At 38.6% G+C, this 25,861-nt stretch overlaps 1 protein-coding gene across 4 annotated transcripts in view; it reads right to left on the bottom strand.

The window, feature by feature from the left end:
- The window catches only part of RTN4 (reticulon 4), a 67,548-nt gene extending 44,094 nt beyond the window's left edge, over positions 1-23,454 (bottom strand). The window contains exons 1-3 of one of the 4 annotated variants that reach the window (XM_082426249.1): positions 22,653-23,454; positions 5,874-5,930; positions 2,783-5,179 (exon numbers count right to left, since the gene is read on the bottom strand). In XM_082426249.1, coding sequence (XP_082282375.1) covers positions 2,783-5,179; positions 5,874-5,930; positions 22,653-23,220 — 3,022 coding nt within the window. In that variant the 5' untranslated portion in view covers positions 23,221-23,454. The remainder of the gene's footprint in view (positions 1-2,782; positions 5,180-5,873; positions 5,931-22,652) is intronic. The other 3 variants (XM_082426248.1, XM_082426250.1, XM_082426251.1) reach the window with 3 other exon arrangements.
- Positions 23,455-25,861: the final 2,407 nt, after the last annotated feature.

Genomic DNA, 25,861 nt, shown 5'->3' with positions numbered 1-25,861 from the left:
GGGTCCCTAGCTTCAAGTGAATAGCTTGAATAGCTTCAGTTTCTACATACTGACCATAATACCCACACATATATACCTGCCCCAAAAATATCAAAACAGGATCTGGAAAACTTTTATTATGTTTATATAAATGAACAGGTCTATGTGTTTACTCACATTTGCTAACTGTAGCTTTTATAGAAGCATCTCTTTGTGAAGCCATTCCTAATATTCCAAGGTAGAGACAGCCTCTCTGTGCCCTTAGTATGTGTTGATGATCTTCCACTTCCAATCATACACTTATATCCCTAAACTGTCATTCTATGCCAAACTGGGACTTCCATGCATCATCTGAGAAAAACATTTCAACTGTCATCTGGTAGTGCTGCCTATCAATTAACTATTCTTTTCAGAAGTTTCACTAACTGGGTCTATATTTAGTAGTATAAATTTAAGCAATTATTAGAATATTGTAACTTATACATTTATATTTAAAATGAGTGGAAAGTGAAAAATTAAAGTGCCAGTGATAATCATAATATATTTTAAACAAAAATGGAAACCATCAGAGTACTAAAAGCATAAATCTTTAGCCACAAATTTTTTTAAAAGTAAATAAAAACATATGAAACGTTGAGCCTCTAAATAATGACGTACAGTGAAAGAAAAAACAGAATGAATGTTCATAATTATGAACTGAGAAAAATCAGTATTTACATTTCATTGTTAAGAATACAGTTTGAGGGCTTCCCTGGTGGCGCAGTGGTTGAGAACCTGCCTGCCAATGCAGGGGACATGGGTTCGAGCCCTGGTCTGGGAAGATACCACATGCCGCGGAGCAACTGGGCCCGTGAGCCACAACTACTGAGCTTGAGCGTCTGGAGCCTGTGCTCCGCAACAAGAGAGGCCGCGATAGTGAGAGGCCCGTGCACCGCGATGAAGAGTGGCCCCCACTCGCCGCAACTGGAGAAAGCCCTCACACAGAAACGAAGACCCAACACAGCCAAAAATAAACATAATAAATAAATAATAAATATAAAATTAAAAAAAAAAAAAAAAGAATACAGTTTGACAGAATTCCCTGGTGGTCCAGTAGTTAGACCTCGGTGCTTTCACTGCTGTGACCTGGGTTCAATCCCTGGTTGGGGAACTAAGCTCCCACAAGCCCCTGGCGTGGCCAAAAAAAAAAAAAGAATACAGTTTGATAAAATATCCTTATCAAGGGAGAAGACTAGTATTCCTTTTTCTCATAACAAATTTTATCCAAAAATATCAATAAGGCATCAATGTCTGCATCAATAATACCCTGCTCATCTCCCTTACAAAATCAGCCTTTCTTCCCAAAATTAAAATTGAATTCTGCCTACAAATGCCATTTTAAGAAAACAAGGAGAACAAACTGGAGATAATAAATTATCTGAGCAAGTTTTATTTATTATTTAATACTTATCAATACTTTCATGTTTAAATAAGACTAAGAATCAGAATTACTGAATCTGATTCAGTAATAAGAATCAGAAAAATTTTAAAAAACACCTAAATATATCATAATCAAGGATGTAGAAAATCGTTAACCATCTGAGAACAGGGATTACCATTATAACACCTTCCCTCCCTTCTGACAAACTCTCAATCCTTATCTTAACTGAGCTCTCTAGTATTTGGTAATGTTGATCAATTCCTCCAACTTAAAATCTTCCTCTTCCCTCGGCTCCCCCTAGTTGATGTCTGTGGCTTTAATTACAATCTCTGAGCCCATGGTAAATACACACATACATTCAAGGTCTCTCTCAAGAGCTTCATGTTTAATATCCATCATTCTTGGATGTCTCATAGGTACCTTAATTACAACATATTCAAAACTGAGTTTTTTATTTTCTCCCACTTTATTTTCTCATGTTCCCTAACTCAGTTTCTCATACTGCCATGTATTTGCACATACAAGAAACCCAGGTTTCCTGGAGTAAGCTTTAACTCCTCCCCTTAACCTTCATGTCCAATTCCAATCAAACACTAAGTACTATGTCTCCATGCTCATCCCACTGCCTTACGTTCATAATTTCCTCTATCTTCAATTACAGCAACTCTAAACTGGTCTCTGCTACCAGTACTACCTATCTCCAATGCATAAGGATATTCAGTAAATACACAGTCATCATCTAAATTAGAATGCTAAATAAAAAACACATGTACAAATCACTTTACACAAATCAGATATGTGGGAAGTGTAGAGTCAAAAAAATGAGAATTAGCACTTTTCAGGAGAATTAAAAATAGCATACCTCAATTTATACTTTTCAACAAAACGTCTAATACTCAATATGCTTAACTTTATACCTTTTACTGGAAATTATTCCATTATATTGAAAGATTAGAAACAGGTAACAGATACGTTCGTCAAAATTTTAAAGTGAAGATACTTCTGGGAAAACAAAAGTAAACACATCTGAAAATATTTTGTTTTAATACCTCTTGCTCTTCATGCTATCAGGAAACACTAAAGCAAAAGAAAAGAAGGGAACAGACATTGAAGCCAATTCTAAAAAAAGTTTTTTCTAGTTCCATGGTGCAATATAAAAATGACCAACAAATAATTGTGTGGAAAAGTTAAGAGCAAGGGTGCGTGATGAGTGCAAGAGGGCTAGAAAAAGCACTAAAATCTTAAACTGAGACAGTAAAAAGAATTCTTATCAATGTGATATTATCAGACACTATAAATGTAACATACTACACAAAATGTAGTAGAATGTTCCATAGGTCAAAAGGTGGCAAGAAAGCACAAAATAATGTTTGGATTGATTACCTGAAGTTTTACTCAGCTCTGCTGAAAATATAGCAGATGGTGGTCTGTGCTCTTTTTCTGTATCAGAAGGAAGTTTTTTCTCATCTTCTTTCACAAGAACTTTGGGTTTAACTACACTGCCTATCCCTGTTTGAGCATCCAAAGCAGAAACATCTGGAGGCAGTAAGGGCACCTTTGAAATATCAGCCCTATCTTTGGAGAACTCATCTGGGACATGAACTTCTTCTTCATCTTTAGACTGTACACTCTTGACAGAAACGTCATGGGGTAATTCTGAGCAAGGCAACGACCCAGCTCCATCCTGGACACTAGCAACTTCACTTTTGTAGGATATTTCTAGGTCAGTGTATTCCCTGGCTAATGTAGGAGAATAATCTGTTTTAGAACTGACAAATGTAGGGAACTCATCTATAATCTCAATTGGAGATGAATCTGAAAATGTTTCACTCTCTCTTATTTTTGCTTCCTTAACAATAAATAAGCCATCATTTGAATAAACTGCAGTGTTGAGCTCCTCCATCTGCAAAGGAATTTTCTCCTTTTGGATCAATGTTGAAACTTCATTAGATGATAAGGTATCTTTTGTGGTATCTAAATTGGGCTGAAAAGATTCCAAATACGGCTTTCCCCCCTCAGGTGGTGGTGAAGCACTGAGTTTTTCCTTATTTTCATGTTCTATCATTGATTCAGATGAAGTTTCAATGAGATTTTCTTTTACAAGTATCACTGCTTCATCTTGTTTTTGTGGAACTTCAGGAATTGAATCATCACTAAACAAGTCAACTGGTTCAGAATCAGGTGAGGAATCTTCAACTAGCTCAGAATGAGTGGGCACCAGCTGTGCAACTTTTGCTATTTCTGAATAACTAGAGAAATCTGGAGTTGGTTCAGTAGAGAGCTTTGTTTCTTTAATTAAATCACATGCAATAGATATATAAGGAGCTTCTGTTTCTTGAACAGCTACACTAATACTTTCAGGCTCTTTAATTTCTTCATTCATTCCTGATACTTTTTTTAGTGATACATTCATGGCCTCTTCATATGGTGGGGGATTTTCAGGCTCAAGTTTTATGCTTTCATAATTAACCGAAGGAGGAGCTTCTAATGGTGATGAACTGACCTGCACTGCAGAAGCACCAGCACTAGGAACTATAGAATTTAATGGTGCTTCCATGACAATGTCAGGCAAAACTGGTGAAGGAGTAGCTTCAGATTCTTCAAAGGATGGGCAAAGCTGTGCTACAGGGTAAAGTGACTCCTGCATAGCTTCTGAACTTTGAACCAAGTCCATTTTTGTTTCGAAGGCAATTTTTGTACCTGTAGCTTCACTCAATTCACTTTCACATGCTTCCTGTACTAAATCTGGGGTTAGACCTTCAGGCATGTTTGCCACTACTTCCTCAGTCACCTCTGATAAATGATCTGTTGTGTCATAATCTGTCTTAGAATCCTGTGTTGCCACAAGGAAAAGATTTGATGTTTTGGCACTAGCATTCTTCTCTGTTACAATTTGGGCCTTTTTTTCTTCTATTTTTTTTTCATCTGTCTTATTTTCTGAAGTATGATCTTCCAACAAGGGAAAAATGTTTGCTGAGGGGTTAAAGGGAGCACATGTGATATATGCTCCTGAACCATCTTTTATAGCTTCTGGTGTACTAGGAAATGAAGTATCATCATTACTGCTTTCACTATCTTTTTCATGATTTGTTTGTTCAAGGCTATCTGAAAAACGTTTCTTATCCACTTTACCTTCCAATTTGCTCTCTATATTACCTCCTGCGGCCAAAACATCACTATCTTGCTTATAGGTATCTTTTACTTCCCATACTCGCTCAAATGGTTTGAAGTCTGCATATTCCTCCCTCAGAGGAGCTTCTGCTACAATTCCCTTTTCATTAAAACTGTCTTTTGTTTTTTCTGGAGACATAACTCTATCCTCTTCTTTAACTGATTTGGTAAGGACTAGAGGTAACTCTTGCTGAGTGCGAAGGATGTTATTACTAACTAAGTCCTCTTCTTCATCTTTATTCTTCACAATTATTTCTTCCCTAGGATTTGCTACTGTTATGGCAGATTCTGCTCTTGGAGAGCCACTGAATGATGATCCCATTTCTGAGTATTCCAATTCTGAAAACTCTGGTAAATCTCTGTCTACAAATGGTTTTTTTGCCTTCTCTGAGAATTCTTTAGAAGCTTCGTCTGAAATTTCTCGAAGTGTTCCTTCGGTAGGTAGTACTGCTGGTAAATTACCAAGGTATTCATGTTCTTTAAAAGAAGCAGCTGAGAGAGGAGCTAAAGAAGGAAGAGAAGCAGCAGTTTCAAGCAGGACAGATGGAAAATCCTCTTGACCAGCAGAAACAGTGTTACCTGGCTGCTCCTTCCAATCCATAATTTTGTCTGTGACCATGGACAGAAAGGAAAGTTAGAGAATGCCAGCGTTCTCAGATTTAATGCAAGTTTTATGACAGATTCAAAAATACTGTTAGTAAAGACTTACTGTTAACTAAAATGCTAATAACATTTAGTTAATAAACAATAATCAAGTAGACTGAATCATAATTGAAAAATTAAAGCTATTGTCAAAAAACATGTGCATGGCTAAAGAGGCTATTAGATACTATGCAAAGACATCAAGTCTTTGAGAAAAACCTCACATACAATTAACTGAGAAAAGCTACTTCTAACTAGTCTCAGAGGAAGAAATGAGGATTATTTGAGAAGAGAGTTTGAGTGACAGCATAAGAAGGAAAGGGCACTGGATAATTAACTGTCATAGGCTGACATTCTTTTCTATGAAAGTCTGTCAGCTATAAGCAAATAAACTGTATTTGGAAAAAATGACTAGTCAATATGTAAACATAAATCAAGGGGCCAAGAATTCCTTACACATTTCCAATTATTAATTAGGTTTCTGCCCATTTCTCTCTTGGACACAGCATATAAAATGCAAATTTCAACTTGGTCAGTAGACAAACATTCTTGGAACCATGCTTATTTTTGGTAAATTCAAACTACTAAGCATAGAGTGAACATAACTAAAGAATTAAAGTTAGAATACACAGAGGATAAAAGGCTAGCAGAAAGAACTTGCCTGCAGAGGAGTGTATCACAGGCTCAGATGCAGCAGGAAGAGCAAAAAGTGTCTCATCTGAAAAACAAATAGAATATAACCTCAGCAGAAATAAAGACAGAGTTGGAAGGAGACTAAAGAGGAACAAGCAAGGGGTTCAGTTTGTAATGAGTTAACACAAAACTTTATTTACAGAGAAAAAGCCATGATGGAAAGGAAAAAGTAGTACCATTAGTAGTATCATTAATCCAGGTTAAATTATAATATATATTATAAAATTGATTAAATGATATCTATAGAACCTATCATTTTTCAAGAGGCAATAACATGTTTATGTTAAAGAAACTTCATGAACCAAAGTGGCTTTAATATACTAATCTTCTTATCTTTTTTTATTGGTATATGTTCAATTTAGAACACTTTCAGAAAATCATGCATATTCTCTACTTGTTATTCTAAGTGATTTACATGATGCAAGAACTCATTTTACTCCTTAGATTCTACTGTTACAAGTGTTGCTGTTAATATCTCATTTAACAGATTTTTAAAAAAAAAGAGTGATAGACAAGTAACTCACTCAATAGATAAGCAGTGAGACTCAGACAATTCAACTCCAGAGCTCACTTTCTTAACCAATATATGCTGTATGTTATAAATTGAATGTTTGTGTTTCCCCTAAAATTCATTATGTTCAAGCCCTAAGGTTCAATGTGTTGCTTGGAGATGGGGCCTTTCAGAAGTAATTAGTAATACATGAGGTCATGAGGGTGGGACCATCGTCACAGGAAGAGATCATGTGAGCACACAGAAGGCAGCAACCTATAAGCCAAGAAAAGAGGCCTCAGAATGAAACCTAACTTGCCCACATTTTGATATTAAGACTTCCCAGCCTTCAGAACTGTAAGAAATAAATTTCTGTTGTTTAAGCCACCTAGTCTATGGTATTTTGGTATAGAAGCCCAAGTCAACTAACACACTATATATTGGTATATTAACCTTGTACAATGTCATTTCATACCTGCAGTTGGGAGATCTTGAGCTAAAGATCTTCTGGGGTTTATACTAGAGAGAGGGCTCTAGCAAAAGACAATGTGAAATAGTCTGAGAGACGACAGGAGGTATTCCTTTAGTGTAGAGGACCTAATAAATTTGGACACTTCTATCTGGAAGAACAAGCTAGACAAGCCTGATTAATAGAAGAAAAAAAAAAGAAATCAGAGATGTGGCTATCAAGAACATGGAACTTGTCTTCCAAGGGTATATCTTTTGATGAATAGGAGAGTTAAATTCATAATGTCACGTAAATTTAAAATTCATACTAAGTATGATGTCATATCTAAAGGATTCTTAGATGGGGTGGAGAGGGGAAATCCATGACATGCATTTAAAAGAGTCTCCTATAACCTAGAACAACAGGTTGAATGGGCCACTCATCCAAACCAGTAAGACACACTGCCTTATGAGATTTTATAAAATGTACACATATGTGTACACACTTTTTAAAGATGACTTGTTATATAATCTTAAATTACACAGTTCTCATTTGTAAAATGACAATTTGAAAATTCTTTCAGCTAAAATAATGAATTATAATGTTGTACAAACTGAGATCTGGGGGTCAAAGAGCAGAACCAAATAATTACACAGCTGCTCCACCTAAATAAAAGGAAGCAAATCCTTAACAAAATGGTTGTCTTTTTCATCTAGACAATATAGTTAAAAGCCAACTAATTCAGAGACAGTCTACTTGGAAAGTGAACTAGAAACATGTTAAAATCAGAGGGAAACCAAACTATATCTAAAACTGTGCCAAAATTTTAAAGTATTTTTAAAAAATATATCCTTATGCCTATCTAATACCAGAATCTCCCTTATAGCAAAAACTATATTCCTGGCACTTGGTCAAGTGAGAAAGTTTACAAATTGGTAGTTGAAATATTCACAAATTTCAAAAAAAAAAAAAAAATCCTCATTTTGTAAAATGAGACTCAATCCAAAATTAGCCACAAAACAAGTATTACATTTCTAAAAGCACTTACAAAAAAATCCAGAAGAGGTCATTACCATTTTGCCTTCAAGAAGAAGAGAGTTGCTCAGGGACTCCTACTAAGGCCCATCATGAATCATGGGATCAAACTGCCTGGGTCCAAACCCCAGATCCATCACGTATTACACAATATAAATGTGTAACCCTGAGAAAGTTACTACTTAGCCTTTCTGTGCTTCATTTCCTCATTTGCAAAATAAGAGTAACTATCTCAAAATGTTGTGAGGGAGGGAAGGGGAAAAAAGAAACAATTTGCCCTAAGTTACAGAGCTAGGAGGCCAGAGAGCCAGGATTTGAATAGGTCCAACTCCCAAGTTCATGGGCTGTATCCTATGCACAAGTGCTATAATAAATTACGTATTCCTACTTTATCAGTCCCATAAATTTGAGCTCCTGAAACAAGATAAACAGTCACCCAGCAAATACCCTGTAATTATCCAAAATACTTAACTGATTGTTTGCTTTTACTTCACCATATAACAACATTTATAGAGATGTTAACGATGGCCAGGCACATTTATTTCACATGGTCTTTTAATACTCAAAACCACCCTGTAAAATAAGTACTACTGTTATCTTGATTTCACAGATGAGGAAACAGAGGCATGAAAAGGCTAAGTAACTTCCCCAGAGTCACAAAACTGAAAAAAGTGATGTATCTGAGACTGAATCCATAGGTTACCAGTCCATGCTCTTTTCTTTAACCGCTCTGCAGTACTTCTTTTCTAGACTTTACTATATAAATTTAGAATTTGAAAATGACTAATAAAACTAATGATGTCAAAAGAAAATTTTGATCAACAATACTTATATATCACAAAAGCTACCAAATTCTAAGGCTAAAACACCTAAAAATTATTTTATTTCCTGTTCTGAAAAAGAATTACTGATTTTCATCTTCCTTTTTCTGCAAAAGACCCTCACTTTCACAAGTGAATAAACTATTTTATAATAAGGGATCCTATATTAAGTAAAAAGTAAAATGTTCTGAATTACTGAGATACATTACACATACACTTACATTACTGGGCTTACAAAAAAGGTAAACAACTCCCCTTCTTTCTATGATCTACTCATAATGCCAAATTCTAACTACTGAATGAAATTAAAACCTTAGTCATCAATCTCATTTGTACTACTTGAACAGAAAGCCAGAAGAAACAATAAATCTTAAGGACTTAATTATATATATCCACACTAAGTAAAAACATAATGTCATATTACAAAAAAAAAAGTTTTCACTAAATAGGCAAAAGGGAAGCCAGAACTCTATTACATCTCTCCTCTCTACAGCCATCAAAAAGGACAATTCTATATATTTTTCTTGCTCGAAAACATTTAAAAGCTCCCAGTTACATACTGAATTACACCAAAAATTCTTAGTCAGATATATTAAGGCCCTGCACTATATGGCCCCAATTTAACTGTCTAAACTTATCTCAACATCTCCTTACATGTCATCTATGCTAACAAAATAAACTTCTTCCTAACCAAACCCATGCTTCCCCCTCCTGCATATGAATGCTGACATCCACTAATGCTCAAATTCACCATATTCAGCCTCACTAACTCTCTTTGTAAAACATACTCATTCTTAAATTATTTTTGTTAATCTTCTACATTTCCAGGTACCTAAGCTCAGAGAATAAAGCAACTTATTCAAAGTCACATAGCTTAATGACGAAGCTAGAAAATAATTTAAACTATAATCATATATATATTTTATTTCCTTATTACCCTCAGCAAAATGAATAGAATCACTGAACTACTTATAATGACAGTATGAAAGATTTCCAAATGATCTATTCCTCATGTTGGCCCTAATGCTAGATTCTTTTCCTTACCTAAACCTAAAACTAGAATATAAGTTTCGATTAATTGCCTCAGGGCTACAAACTTTGAATGCTAATTACTTCCACCACACAAGAATCAGTTGCAAAATTAAAGTTCACTGAAGAAATTTTTTTTTTTTTTTAGTAAATCACTTTTCAAGAAAGTAAAAATGGCATTATCAGTTTTGAATTTATTACTGGTCAATTCAAAAAATATATATATGCTATCACAATCTCACCAATGTCCACACACTCTTATACCGAGTATTTTCCTTGACACGTTCATTTCAAAACCTGTTTATCAACCAAAAGTATAAATGGTCAGGGCTTCCCTGGTGGCGCTGTGGGTAAGAATCCGCCTGCCAATGCAGGGGACACGGGTTCCAGCCCTGGTCCGGGAAGATCCCACATGCCACGGAGCAACTAAGCCCGTGCGCCACAACTACTGAGCCTGCGCTCTAGAGCCCGCGAGCCACAACTACTAAAGCCCACGTGCCTAGAGCCCGTGCTCCGCAACAAGAGAAGCCACCTCAATGAGAAGCCCGCGCACCGCAACGAAGAGTAGCACCCGCTCGCCGCAACTAGAGAAAGCCCACGCTCAGCAACAAAGACCCAACGCAGCCAAACATAAATAAATAAATAAAATAAACTGTAAAAAAAAAAGTATAAGTGGTCAGTAAAATCATATCTAATTTACAAAACAAGAACAATAAACTGCACTTTAAAATCATAGAGAAGAACCTCTGCTTCTAGCCATGAAAGTAATTTTATCACACTAACCCTTCCAACATAAACAACTATAAAGCTGGGCAAAATATATGAAGCAACTGTCCTGAGACACTGGACCACATGCAGAAGTGTAATTCCTGAGAAGAGGGAAGCACACCAGAGGAATGCCCTAGCTTTCTGTCTGAAAGCACTTTCTGTCAACAGCACATGGCAGAGGAGCCCAAGGATACTGCGCTCTTGCTGGGCAGAGGAAGCTGTTGATTTGTCTGGGACTTGTGGGGCAGGGTGACATACAAAGGAAAGCTTCAAAGAAAAGGAGCTCCAGAAATCTAGATAGATGTTCCCTTTAAACCTTTGGCTGAATACAATGCTGCACATATAGATCACAAGACTTACCAAGACCCAACAGACAAATCTATGATATAGAGTTGTGAGCTGAATGGATATTCTGGAGGTCAGACTGTGCTGGAAGATCTGACCTAAAGTTCTGGCCAGTCAGAGTGGAGAGATCTCATAAACACCCCAAGCATAAAAGTGAGATTCCAGAAAAAGTACACCTTAGGAGTGGGACTACTATAACCCTAAAGTAAAGGATACTCTAGACCAAGAATCAGCAAAACATGGCTCATGGGCCAAAGCTGTATTGGGAGAAAGTCATGTCCGTTCATATGATGTATTATCTATGGCTACTTCTGCATTATAATAGCAAAGATGAGTAGTTAGATAGAACCTGCAGGACCCACAAGCCTAAAATATTTACTACTTTGCCCTTAAAGAAAATGTCAGCCAGCCACTGCTCTAGACCCACCTTAACTTTAAAATCAAGACTTAAAAAGATCAAGGTGATTTGCCAGCAAATCAATTGCCTTCCAGAACAAAACTATCACCACATCCATGACAAGCAGTATAAAATAAAAAATTACTGGACATGAAAAGAAGAAAATTTGAGCATAAATAAGAAAAAACAGCCTATATAAACAAAAAGAAATAGTGTAAATGTTGGATTAATGAATACTAAAATGGAAATTTAAACAGCTTTTAAAAATTCCTAAGTATGTACAGTAAAAGACATAATGAGTGAACAGAGAATCTTGGTAGAAAAACATGGACTAGAAAAAGAACCAAATGGAAATGCTGTAACTGAAAATTACATTAACCTAAAGAAAATTTCACCAGATGAGCTTAAAAGTAGATTGGACAATGGAGAAGAAAAGATCAATAAACTTAAAGAGCAACAGAAAAAAAATATCCAAACTGAAGCACAGCATGAAGAACAAAAAGCTGGGGGGAAAAAAATGAACAGTCTCAATGACCTATGAGATAATCAAGCAGTTAAAGCATACATAGCTGGAGTCCCCTCAAAGACAATAATGACTGAAACAGGAAAATAAAGTTTTAAGATATAATGGCCTAAAATTTGAAAATAGTGATAGAAAATACCAGCCCACAGATCCAAGCTCAATGAACCACAAGCAGGGTAAACACAAAACCACGAAGAACTACACTGTAGAGGCCAAACTGCTGAAAACCAAAGACAGAGGAAAAATCTTAAAAACAGAGGGAAAAGGCAGGTAAACAATAAGAATGACCTGACTGCTCATGGCAAACAACGCAATCCAAAAGATAATAAAACATTCTTTAAAATGATGAAAAAAACTGCAAACCTAGAATTGCATGCAGTCAACCCTCATAATCTGATTCCTTAATTTGCCAACTGGCCTACTCACTAAATTGATAAACCCAAAATCAGTACTTACAGCAGCAGGCACATGCAGAATAGCCAAACATTCCAGTCCCCCAACATATGTTGCCAGGTGAGGTCAAACAAGGCAACCCTATGCCTTCTTGTTTCAGCTCACATACAGTAAACAAGTATTCTTTTAGCAGTCTATTTAGTGCCCTACTGTTTGCATTTCTGTGCTTTCTGTTGGTGATTCTGATATGGCCCATAAGCACAATGCTGAAGTGCTGTCTAGTGTTCTTAACAGCAAGAAGGCTATGATGTACCTTACAGAGGAAACCCGTGTGTTAGATAAGGTTCATTCAGACATGAGTTATAGTGCTGTTAGCCATGAGTTCAATGTTAATGAGTCTACAATATATATTAAATAATGTGTTTCTTTAAATAGACACACACCTAAAACAAAGTTATATACTGACGAGTAACAAAAATGCTATGACTAAAAGGTTCACAGGAACCTAACCCTGTATTTCCCCTCGGGACAATGATTCAGTATCTGCTAATTCAGTATTTTCTGTGACTTTATAGACCATAACCACCACAAATAACAAAATTGACTATATTCATCAAAAAATCCTTCAAAAGTAAAGCTGAATTAAGATATTAACAGACAAACAAAAGATGAAAACAAAAGCTGAAATAAATCATCACCAAGGGACCTGTACAATAAGAAATGTTAAATGAAGTTCTTCACAATGAAGGAAAAAGATGCCAGACAGAAACCCAAATCTTCATGAAGGAATGAAGAAGGGCAGAAATGGTAAATGTATGTGTAGATACAAAATATTCCCATTCCCTGAGTTCTTTAAAGAAATGGTAAATATATGAGTAGATATAAAGTATTCTCATACCTTAATTTCCTTCAAGAATAATTGACTTTTGAAGGAATACAAATTTGAAAAGAAGAAGTAAAACTGTCACTATTTGCAGATGACATACTATACATAGAGAATCCTAAAGATGCTACCAGAAAACTACTAGAGCTAATCAATGAATTTGGTAAAGTAGCAGGATACAAAATTAATGCACAGAAATCTCTTGCATTCCTATACACTAATGATGAAAAATCTGAAAGAGAAATTAAGGAAGCACTCCCATTTACCATTGCAACAAAAAGAATAAAATACCTAGGAATAAAAAAAAAAACCTGACTTTTGAAGCTTAAATAATTAAAATATATAATAATATATGTAGAAGTAAAATGTATGACAATAAAAGCACAAAGGATGGAAGGAATATGTAGAAGTACAAAAAAAACAGAAGCAGATGGGACAAAGAGAAAAGAGACTTAAATGGGGACTTCCCTGGTGGTCCAGTGCTTAAGAATCCATCTTACAATGCAGGGGACGCTGGTTCAATCCCTGGTGGGGGAACTAAGATCCCACATGCTGTGGGGCAACTAAACCCACGTGCCACAACTAGAGAGAAGCCCACGCATCGCAATGGAGAATCCCACATACTACAACTGAGACCCGAAGCAGCCAATAAATAAATAAACAGACTTAAATGAATCATATTAATAATTACACTGAACGTAGTAAACGGCCCCAATTAAAAGGCAGAGGTTTTCAGGCTAGATAAAAACCTTACTATGTGTCACTTAACAGGACACACACTTTAAACATAAAAACACAGGTAGGTTAAAAGTAAAAGAATGTAAAAGGATATATGATCCAAGCACTTATCCTACAAAATCTGGAATGGCTATACTAATGTCGAGCAAAGTAGATTCAAACACAAGGAGTATTATCTTGAGATTACCAGAGGTAAAGAGGGGCATTTGATAATGAAAAAGGAGTAATCAGACATAACACTAAATAGATATAACAACACTAAAGGTATATGGAAAAGGTGTTAATGGAAGTACATGAAGCAAAAACTAAAGAGAGACAAAGACAAATCTACAAATATTATTTAAAAATTTTAACACTCAACTCTCAGTTAATTGACAGACTGGACACACATGCACATACACACACACTCAATAAACAAGGATATTGATGATTTAGACAACATTCCAATGAACTGACTTTTATAGAGCACTACAACCAACAACAAAATATACATTCTTCTCAAGTACACATGGAACATACACCAAGATAAACCATTTCCTGGTCTATAAAGCAAATCTCAATAAATTTAAAAGGATTGAAATCATGCAGCATATGTTCTTTGACCACGTGAATTAAATTGAAATCAATAAAACAGGAAAATTCTGGAAAATGCCCAAATGTTTGGAAATTAAACACACAATTCTAAATAACTCACGGATCAAAGAATATATCACAAGAAAAATTAAAGAATAATTGAAATCAAATGATGATGGAAATCTGCAGGATACAGCTAAAGCAATGCTTAGAGAGAAATTTATAGCTCTAAATGCTTTTAGAAAAAAGGGTTAAATTCAAAGTTTAAAGCTTCCACCTAATGAAACCAGAAAAAGAGCAAGTTAAACCCAAATAAGTAAATATAAATAGAGCTGCAATGAACATTCTGATACATGACTCTTTTTGAATTATGGTTTTCTCAGGGTATATGCCCAGTAGTGGGATTGCTGGGTTGTATGGTAGTTCTAGCTGTAGTTTTTTAAGGAAACTCCATACTGTTCTCCATATTTACGATAGTCAGGACATGGACGCAACCTAAGTGTCCATCAACAGATGAATGGATAAAGAAGATGTGGCACATATATACAATGGAATATTACTCAGCCATAAAAAGAAACAAAACTGAGTTATTTGTAGTGAGGTGGATGGACCTAGAGTCTGTCATACAGAGTGAAGTCAGAAAGAGAAAAACAAATACCGTATGCTAACACATATATATGGAATCTAAGAAAAAAAAAAAAAAGGTCATGAAGAACCTAGGGGTAAGACGGGAATAAAGACACAGACCTACTAGAGAATGGACTTGAGGATATGGGAAGGGGGAAGGGTAAGCTGTAACAAAGTGAGAGAGTGGCATGGACATATATACACTACCAAACGTAAGATAGATAGTGGGAGGCAGCCACATAGCACAGGGAGATCAGCTCGGTGGTTTGTGACCACCTAGAGGGGTGAGATGGGGAGGGCGGGAGGAAGGGAGACCCAAGAAGGAAGAGATATGGGAACATATGTATATGTATAACTGATTCACTTTGTTATAGAGCAGAAACTAACACACCATTGTAAAGCAATTATACTCCAATAAAGATGTTAAAAAAAAAAAAACCTAAATAAGGAACAGAAAATAAATAACAGCAGAAATCAATGATATAGGAAACATGCAAACTACAGAGAAAAATCAATGAAACCAAAAGTTGGTTCCTTGAAAAGATCAATAGAATTGATAATCCCTAAAATGATCAAGAAAAAGAGAAAAATAAGTATTGGAAATGAAAGAGGGACTATCACTATAAATCCTAAATAATAAGAGAATATTATGAATAAGTTTATGCCAGTAAATTAGACACTTAGGTGAGCAGACAAATTCCTTGATGTCCACTCATCAAGATGAAATAGTCAAGTTCCTTGAAAGGCATACATTTCCAAAACTGACACAAGCAGAAATAGAAAATCTGAATAGCCCTACATCACTTAAAAAAAGTATACCCATAATTTAAAACCATCGCCACAAAGAGAACTCCAAGGCCAGATGGTTTCATTAGTAAATTCTATAAACATTGAAGGATGCTTATGAAACTCTTTCAGCAAATTACGGAAGAGCAAGCACTTCTCAAAATGTTTCAGACTTATGCACTAATACCAAAACCAGACAAGGCTATTACAAGAAAATAAAAATACAGAAAAATATTCCTTACACAGGCATGCAAAATTCTTTAACAAAATATTAGCAAACTGAATCCAGAACTTGGTAGAATAATAAAACTCTCAATAATTTAATAATGATGGCGATTAGTTGAGACTGAAAAGTTATAAAGGCTATTTGTGAAAGAGATTTATATGATAGGTTTAAGTGTATTTAATAAACCCCCTTAGAACAAAGATGAACAGAATTTTAAACAAGTAAATTCCCTTCTTTTCTGAAACCAAAGACTCCAGTAGATTAAAAAAAAATTTTTAATGCTTTAGGTCAGCTTCACCTAGGGCTGTCAGAACACCGAGATAAATAAATTTAACAATGGCACCTTCCAATTAGTCAAATTTACACATCAGTCTATAAAGTTGGGGAGAAAAAAAACAAGCGATTTTTTTTCTCTTTTCACAAAGGCAGATGACGGAACATAAATATATAATTGCCCCTACAGTACAACCACAAGAGTCCTCTGGTTTTAAGAGAGCAGAGAATACTTTCCGGGTGGGGGCTTGTATTCTTTCCTAATCTCCTACATGTACCTCTCATAACTACAATCGCTACTCATCTTTTTGTCCCTGTACTCCGCCCTAAACCTGGTTAAAAAAAAAAAAAAAAGAGTGTGCTAATTTTTTCTTAATATTGAACTTCCAAGGGACCACCAATATAACCAGACTATTGCCAAATCTGTTTGAACAACAAAACTTTATAAGCCTTCTTCATCTATGGTAATAAGAACAAGTCATTAAAGAAATAATGTGTTTTTTTTTTTAAACTAGAGGGCCACCTAAGCAAAGGACTCAGGGACTGCTAAAAAGATAATCCAATATTTAGCAGCTTACAGCTCCTACTGTAAGAGCAGGGGTGGTACCTATTGTTTGGCATTATCTATCAACATTTTCAATGTATATACCCTTTGGATCAATAATTCCACTTACGTGAATTTATCCTACAATGCATATATCCTACAACACATATATAAATTTCTATGCGTGTATTTGCAAAGAGGTATATATAAAGGTGTTCACAGCAATGTTACTTACAACAGAAAAAGCTGATAGACAACCTAATATAACCATCAATAAGAGACTGATTAAATAAAATAGGGTACATCCATATACCTTGTATATGTAAATAAATTAATGCTTTAATTCAAAAGACTTGGGGTTTTTTTTTTCTTTTTTCTTTCTGGCCACACCACGATGCAGAACTTCCCTGACCACGTAATGGAACCCATGCCCCCTGCAGTGGATGCATAGTCTTAACCACCGGACCGCCAGGGAAGTCCCAAGACTTGGGATTTTTATTTGAGAGAAAATATTGCAGTAATTCTAGAACGATACAGAATATAGATCAGGATTCATCTATAATGTTATATTCATTCAACAAATATCTGAGTGCCTATGCCACATCTAAGGCACTGTGCTCAGCAATGCAAATATGTCATACAGTCCTTTTCCTCAAGGAAAAAAGGTAATACAGCCCCTTTCCTCAAGGAGCATATAGTCTGGTGAATAGAAATGAGTAAACATACTATTCCCACGTATATAGTATGATACATATGATGAGGTAAGAAAAGAATGTTACGGAAACACATGAGTAAAGCAACTTAAAAATTAAGAATCACCATTCCAAGAAACAAAAAACCATCAATTTAGATGTGAGATTATCAATTACCCTTTAGAGTTGAAAAGAATGATGAGGCCATTGGTCTGAGAACACCTTAGCATAAGTAGAGCTGGGTCCTACCATTCTGCATGCCTACGTCCTACATTAGCTAGCCACAAAGGTCACACTCACCCATTTAAACACTGCTGATGAATTATGGTTCTGCCCTTACAGTTCCCATCCTTGGTGCTACCACCCCCAGAGGGACCTTCTACGGTCTATATTTAGAAACAGGAACAAAAAGTCTCAAAGAAGGTACTGTAAGAATAGTTTATCTGCCAACATTTACTTCTACTTAGAGGTCCCAGGGAAAAATCAAGAAATATTATCTATTTGGTTGGTACTTTTACCTTGGGCTAGCAAAGTACCTTTAAAATGTGCCATTTAAATTGGGGCCTTGCAACAGCACTGATTCAAATAAACTGCTTTTAGGTATATAATGAAACAACTACACATAAAACAGAGTCAATCACTGAACAACAGAAAATATGTTCCTTTTTGGAAATGTTTCATATAACATAGCAAATCTTCCAAGTTTACAGAAATAGAGTGCTCAAATAGCATGTTTTCTAAATACTATTCCACATAATTAGACATGTATCAAAGGTTCAATATATATTCATCACTTCATTTTAAAAAGGATTTGAGGAAGCTCATGAGTTACTAAAAAGAACTATAAATTTGACACTGAGCTTCCTAGGAACCAATGTGAAATGTAATTCACTTTATCCTTAAGGAGCACACCACTTGTTCCCAACTGTTATTCCTAGTCAGAAAATTAGAAATGGTTAACAAGAGAATTATTCAGAATCTCTAAATTCATCAGTTCCATTCTTTGTTACCATTTTCTAGATAATAATAGGAGGAGAGAGGATGGGGAATGGATTATGGCATGACATCTCTTTCTTTAGAGGCAACTACTTCCTGGGAGTGTCACATCATTGTTTACTTGAACTTTATGTTAAGGACTGATACTTAAGATTTAAACTATATATCACTCAAAATCTTTTAACATTTCTAATATGCGCTCCTATGCTGATATAAATAATCATATAATAAATGACTTTGTAAAAGACGAATAATTTTTAATCCTTAACCCATAACCTATACTTATGAGCAATATTCAATTCTATACAAGCTTCCACTGCAACAACAACTTTGGACAATCTCTGAAATTGATTTAATAAGCATCAACATTCTTTTCTTTGTATTTATATCCATGGCCTCCAAGTCCTATCAATTTTTCTTTCATAAAATGTCTTATTAACCTAACTATAAAAACAGAGATTCAGAGCCAAAAAAATCATGCTTCTTAGAGTTTCTTATATTCCTCCCTGTATTCCATTTTCACTGAATGAATTAGTTCAGGCTCTACTCATCTCTCTCAGAACTACTGTGAAAGATTTCTAAATAGTTCCCCTATTTTTCTTTCCAACCTATCTTGAATATTGTCACCAATTCACTTTTCTAACACTGCTTTCATGATGCCATGCCTCAGTTCAATAATTTTCAGTGGCTTCCCAATGCCTAAAGCAGTAATTCAGAAGGATGAAAAATAATGAAATAACTTTATATTTTGGAAACAACAACAACAAAAACATTTTTTGTTTCATTATTTAAATTGCCAAAAGCAAAGGCAACTGTGAATGGCACAGCAAGGATAAAAGCAAGATGATAAAACCCTAATTCCTTAATTTGGCATTCAACACCCTTCAGAATCCAGATCTACCACACATTTTCAATCTTAATTAACACTGGCTTAGAACATGTCCAGAGACCAGCTCAATGCCATCCTTAATGAATGTTTGCATATCCTCAAACCCTAGGTTAACCAACCACCTTTTTAACCTGAAGCCAATGTTTCTCCATGAAAAATGGTCAGCAGGGGAGAGGCTTCGGTCTCACTTCAGTTACTTCACAGCAATGGGGATGCTCCAAGTACAACAGCAAACAGCAAAATTACAACTTACCAAGTAAGGGAAATCAGCGTTTACTCAAAAAATAGGGTAAACAACAATGTTAAATACACAACTGTCAGGGATCTACCATATTCACTAACATAAACCCTCTGCCAGTCAGACTGCTCTATGTTTCTAACCATGTTCTGCACATTTCTCAGCTCTGTCTTTACTCACATCAGTCCTTTTGGTTTCTCTAAATCTTCAAAACTATATTTCTGCTCCAAAATCCCAATATAAATATTTAAGAAGCACATTTCTAAAATAAACATTGTAAAAAGCAAATTTTTTTATTTTTAAGTGAGACATGGTTGTATCAACGCATTTTTTTTTAAATTTTATTTATTTATTTATTTATGGCTGTGTTGGGTCTTCGTTTCTGCGCGAGGGCTTTCTATAGTTGCGGCAAGTGGGGGCCACTCTTCATCGCGGTGCGCGCGCCTCTCACTATCGCGGCCTCTTGTTGCGGAGCACAGGCTCCAGACGCGCAGGCTCAGTAGTTGTGGCTCACGGGCCTAGTCGCTCCACGGCATGTGGGATCTTCCCAGACCAGGGCTCGAACCCGTGTCCCCTGCATTGGCAGGCAGATTCTCAACCACTGCACCACCAGGGAAGCCCAAAAAACAAAATTTTTTACCATGGCCTGTTAGAGACCTCAAATGATCTAAGTGTAGTCCACCTCCCCACGCTCACCTTATACCACTCTCCCCCTAGTTTTTCTCACTAGTCTTCTTACTAGATTCTCAAACATACAAAGCTTATTACTGCCTCAGGGCTTTTGCCTCCTAGGAGCTTCTTGGATATTTTTTATATCTGCAGCTTAAATCTCACCTCCTCAGAAAGGGCTCTCTCAGTGCCGCCCTACCTAAAAAGGCTCCCACACATCTCAAGTCATTTTCCACACCATCATTCTGCTTATTTTCCTCATAACACTTAACACTAATCTGACTTCCTTAATTATGTGCATATTATCTGTACTCCCCCCACGGGGAACACATGTGTCTTGCTTATTGCTATATCCTCATAGCCTAGAATAGTGCCTCTTTGTAGGTAATCAATAATCAGTTGAATGAATGAACTCGTTAAGAAACCTAGACTCAGTGAAATGCCATAACTATCTGTGCCCATAAATCATAATGTTCCTGTATTTACTAAAGGAACTAAACTTTCCAAATAGGCAACATCAATACAGAATTAGGGAACTATGTAAAGATAGAGTCACTGAGTAGGCAATATTCTTTCTCCTTTGTCTTCCAAACTTAGTATTCCAAAAGTCAAAATTCCAAGAGAATGCTGTCACCTCCTGAATCTCCAAGGTTCAAAGAACAGAACTCTTTTCTTTGTTTCCATGAAGGAACACAAGAGAACAAATTAGTATGCCTTTCTTAATCATTAAATTTATCATTTGCAAATTTCTTATTTATTTTTCTACCTCCCCTTAGTTTCTCTAAAATGTGTGTTTTTACCCAGAAAAAGGAAAATTTGAATTACTCCTCAGATTCTAATATCTTTTGTGTAGTAATTAATGTTTTCAGTAATGTTTTGGGGTATGTCAATATCAAAATGTTATTCAGAAACATCACTATTGGCTTATTTTCCCCACTGTGGAGCGGGAGTGAATTGAAGAAAAAAAAAATTCTTCCGTGATCTCCCACTGAGTTCCTTTTTCTAGAAAAAGAACCATTTCTAAAATCCTACAAGGCTATGACAATTTCTCAGCAGGCTGTTACACTACCTGATTCTTGATTCTTGCCCTTTTATACATAAAAATCCTACTACTAGTGGGACACTTTCTGTCCCAAAAGTAACAAGCTATTTGTTAATAAGTTAATTAACGTGTCTAATAAGATGAATTCTCAATCTCTAACGAACTTGATTTTTTCTCTTCCAAAATAAAGTTTCCCAAAATGAAAAGGGTAATAAAACAATGTCCCTACTAATAATAATAACAACACACAATCAGATGCTCGTGAATGAAAAGATTTGAAAACTATTTACAGACTACGCAGATTTGCCTCTGCAGACCTAAAACATTACTTCTACGAAGCAGTATTTCTAACCAGTAAACGAAAATGTCTGTCTCAAAACATTTCATGAAGTCTCATGGTAAATCTGCCACAAGTTCAATTGGCCTATTCCCGATAAGGAATCCCCAGGTTTCCCTTTCTTTAGGAATGTCAACCATTTTGCCTTTTCCTCTTTTCTCTACGATTCAATCACGATGCCTTAAGAGGCTAAACCTGTCCATCCTAACGGCAATTCCCCTCGCCCTGCGGCAGAGCCCCTGGCAGCACTGCGCCCCCTCGGAACACGACGCCCAGGTCCTACTTCCCTGGCTCGGTTAAGCCGGGAGAAGGGGGAGACGCCACATCACAACCCGGTAAGCTGGGCGGTGGCAGGTCTTCGCCAGAACTCTTCTCCACGCGCCACACCACTGGAGGCGCTCTCCCTTCACTGCAGTCGGGTCAAAGTGGACGTTCTCCACTGGACCAGCGCGGGGAGGGGAGCGGGGGGATGAAGCGCATGGGGCCACCCAAGCAGAGGGAGGGTTGAGGAAGGGGGCCAGAGTTGAATGCAGGCAAAGACCAACAGCAAAACTGCGTCTTTTCCCCAGGAGCAACCCAGACGGGCAGACAATAGATTAGGCCGCCAAGGCCTTCCATCCTCACCCCGGGACCGAGCCAGCCCGATGAATCCGCACCCCTAGTTCCTCGAAACACACCCAGCTCCTGCAAGGGGTGGGTTCCTAACTTCCCGGACGCGGTGAAATGGAGACCTGAGAGAACCTGGGAGCGGGCGGGGTGCACGTGTTCCCCGACACCCAGACGGACAATAAAGAACAAGCCCGAGCTTCCTCGGCCGCCCCACCCTGTTCCCCGCGGCTCCCACCAGCGGGGGCGCCTTCGCCCCGAGGTCCGCAGACAAAGCCCCCTCCGGGCGGAGAGGAAGGCTGGGCCCAGGCTTTGGGGGCTGCGCACAAAAGAGGGAGGGGCGCGAGGGGCGGCGCGAGGCGAAGGGCGCGGCACTTACCCACTGAGCCGGAGGAGCCCCTGCGTTTGGGCGCGGCCGGCGTAGAGGGGGGCGCGGCGGGGGCAGGGGCGGCCGGGGTCCACGCGGGCTCCGCCTGAGGGCTCACGTCGGCCGGGGGAGGAGGGGGAGGCCGGGCTGGAGGCTCATCGTCCTCAGAGAGCTGGGAGGGCGAGGTTGCGGTAATGGAGGGTAGGGAGGGCGCTGGCTCCGCCGACGACGCGGGGCTCGGGTCCCAAGACGGCTGCCGCTCCGGGGCGGCGAGGGGCGCTGCCGGCAGGGGCCCCCGGGGCGCCGGGGGCACGAAGTCATTGCCGAAGTCCAGCAGGGGCGCGCCAGCCGGGGTGGCGGCGGCGGCGGCGGCGGCGGGCACCGGGGCCGCCGACAGCGCGGCGGCGGGCTTCCTCTCGAGCACCTCCAGCTCCTCCAGGTCCTCGTCCTCGTCCTCGTCTTCCTCCTCCTCTTCCTCTTCGTCCTCGGGCTCCTTCACGAACTGGTACTTGAACGCGGGCTGAGGCCGTGGCGGGCTGTCCGAGGACGAGACCAGAGGCGACTGGTCTATGTCTTCCATTGCTGGCGGGGGAGAGATGATGCTGCAGCTGCTGCCTCCGCGGGAAACGCTTCTCCTCACAGCCGCGGGCAGTTGTGGGGGGTGGGGAGGACTGAGAGGGGCAGGGCCCAACGAGCCGAGGGACCTGCAGTGGCGACGGCTCCCGGAACAATGAGACTGCTCCTCCTGCCTCCGCGCCCGTGATGCGCCACCCGCCCCGTCCCCAGTTGCCGCCGCCGCCGCCGCCCAGACGAGCGAAGGAGAGAGGCCAGCCGACTCTCCGCCCAGTTTGGCGTGACTCACCCTCCTGCCAGGGAGAGGCAGGCACTAACGCGGGAGGGAGCGAGCCAATCGGCTAAGAGATAGAGTTGACGGGCAACCAGCCGGCCCAACGGAAAAGGAAAAAGACGCAAAGTGGGTGGGTGTTACTGCACTTCCTCTCTTTTACCGGCCAGGCTGGGTTAGATGGGCGGGGTTTGGAGCTGGGAACGCCACAGTCAGCCTAGGGTAGTTGAGGGTCGAACTGGGGGCTTGGGCTTGCCCACAGCTGGAGGTCAGTCTGTGTAATTAGAGTACTGGGAAAGCAAGCCGGCTGCCTGCCTGCCCTGAGGGGTCGGAGACGCTCCTGGCGCGCCACCGGAAGGGCGTTATCTTGGGGACTGGGAGTGGAAACTTTCCTCCCAGGAAAGGGAAAAAACCCAGAGCGTAGAAAGGTACTAAATAACGGGACCGTGGAGTAGCCTTAAAGATTGAAGTATACGTTAAATTTTAGATTTTGAAATAAAAGATTCTCTTTTTTCAAACTTAAATTCCCAAACCACCTTATCACTACTACCATCATCACCTTAAAAGAAAAAATATTTTTGACAGTTTTAAGATCAGTCCCAGTCTAAACTGCAGACCCTGGATGACGTAGGCAAAACAGCTGGGCTGGACGATCTAGGGACTGGGGCAGACCATTTGAAAGTCTGCTCATCTTCAAAGAGGGTTTGGGGATCTGCCCGCTACTGGACTCTTACTTGGTAGAAGGATGAGTCACCCAAAGAAGAAGGGAAGAGAGGAAAGTGGAGAGAGAACGATGCCTTGGAGGGCAAATTTGATTCACATTATATTTCGGTCACTTTAGGCTCATGAGTCAACATTTCGGATGATTCAGGCTTTCTGGGAGTCAGGAAGCCAAATACATACTCATTTCTTTGGTATGCCAGAATGAGCATAATCCCCATTCCACTTTTTCCAGAACTGGAGGGTTTAAAGAAAGTGGTTGCAGAACATTTAAGTATCAGCATCCAGAGATTTAGAGATCCCTCTTATCTTTCTGATATACCTTCCAAAAATATTCCCTTCCTGCCTAATCTGGAGGCCCTGGAGAGAGGAGGTTAGCTTGCTTTCAAGTTGCTCACAGTCTAGGCCTGCACTGTTCAATGCCTTAGTCATTGGCTACTCCTGGTTACTGAGCACTTGAAATGTGAGTCATCTGAAATGAGATGTGCTGTAAGTTTGAAATGCACACTAGATTTTGAGAGTTAGTACAAAAAAATTTAAATATCTCAATTTTTATATTGGTTACATGTTGGATTGATAATATTTTGGCTATATTGGGATAAGTGTAATATATTATTAAATTAATTTCATTTGTTTCTTACATTTTAATGCATCATCTAGAAATTTTTAAATATATATGGCTTATATTTTATTTCTATTGAACAGTGCTAGTCTGAATTGACGATTAAGATATGTTGATTGGGACTTCCCTGGTGGTGCAGTGGTTAAGAATCCGCCTGCCAATGCAGGGGACACGGGTTCGAGCCCTGGTCCAGGAAGATCACTCATGAGCAACTAAGCCCGTGCGCCACAACTACTGAGCCTGCGCTCTAGAGCCCGCGAGTCACAACTACTGAGCCCACATGCCACAACTACTGAAGCCCGCACGCCTAGAGCCCATGCACCCCAACAAGAGAAGCCACCTCAATGAGAAGCCCACGCACCGCAACAAAGAGTATCCCCGGCTCGCTGCAACTAGAGAAAGCCCATGTGCAGCAACGAAAACCCAATGCAGCCAAAAATAAATAAATAAATTTATTTTTAAAAAAAAAGGAAATGTTGATTGCCATGGGGAATCACGGGTTATTTAAGCAAATTCTTAGCTCCAACTAATTAATATTACCCTAGGCTCAATTTGGGTATTAAAAAGGAAAAGCAGGGGTTGTGGGGAGGGAGGAGGGACACGTAGGTGGAACACAGGAGATTTTTAGGGCAGTGAAACTATTCTGTATGACACTGTGATGATGGATACATGACATTTTACATTTGGCAAAACTCAGAACTGTACAACACAAAGAGTGAACCATAATGTAAACTGTGGACTTTAGTAATATATCAATATTGGTTCATCACACCAATGCAAGATGTTAGTTATAGGGGAAACCGATTGGGAGGCGGGCATGGGAGTGTATAAGAACTCTCTTTGCTGTTCAATTCTTCTGTAAATGTAAAACTAATAAATAAACTTTATTATTATTTTTTTAAAGGAAAGGTAGAACAAGATTTCCTGGCAGTGTTACCTGATCAGGTTAGTTATCAACAACACATTCAAGACCTGACTTATCGGGGCTGCCCTGGTGGTGCAGTGATTAAGAATCCACCTGCCAATGCAGGGGAC

This window comes from Balaenoptera physalus (assembly GCF_965194825.1).
Source record: "Balaenoptera physalus genome assembly, chromosome: 15".
NCBI lineage: Eukaryota > Metazoa > Chordata > Mammalia > Artiodactyla > Balaenopteridae > Balaenoptera > Balaenoptera physalus.
This window is presented reverse-complemented; position numbering and strand designations above follow the sequence as displayed.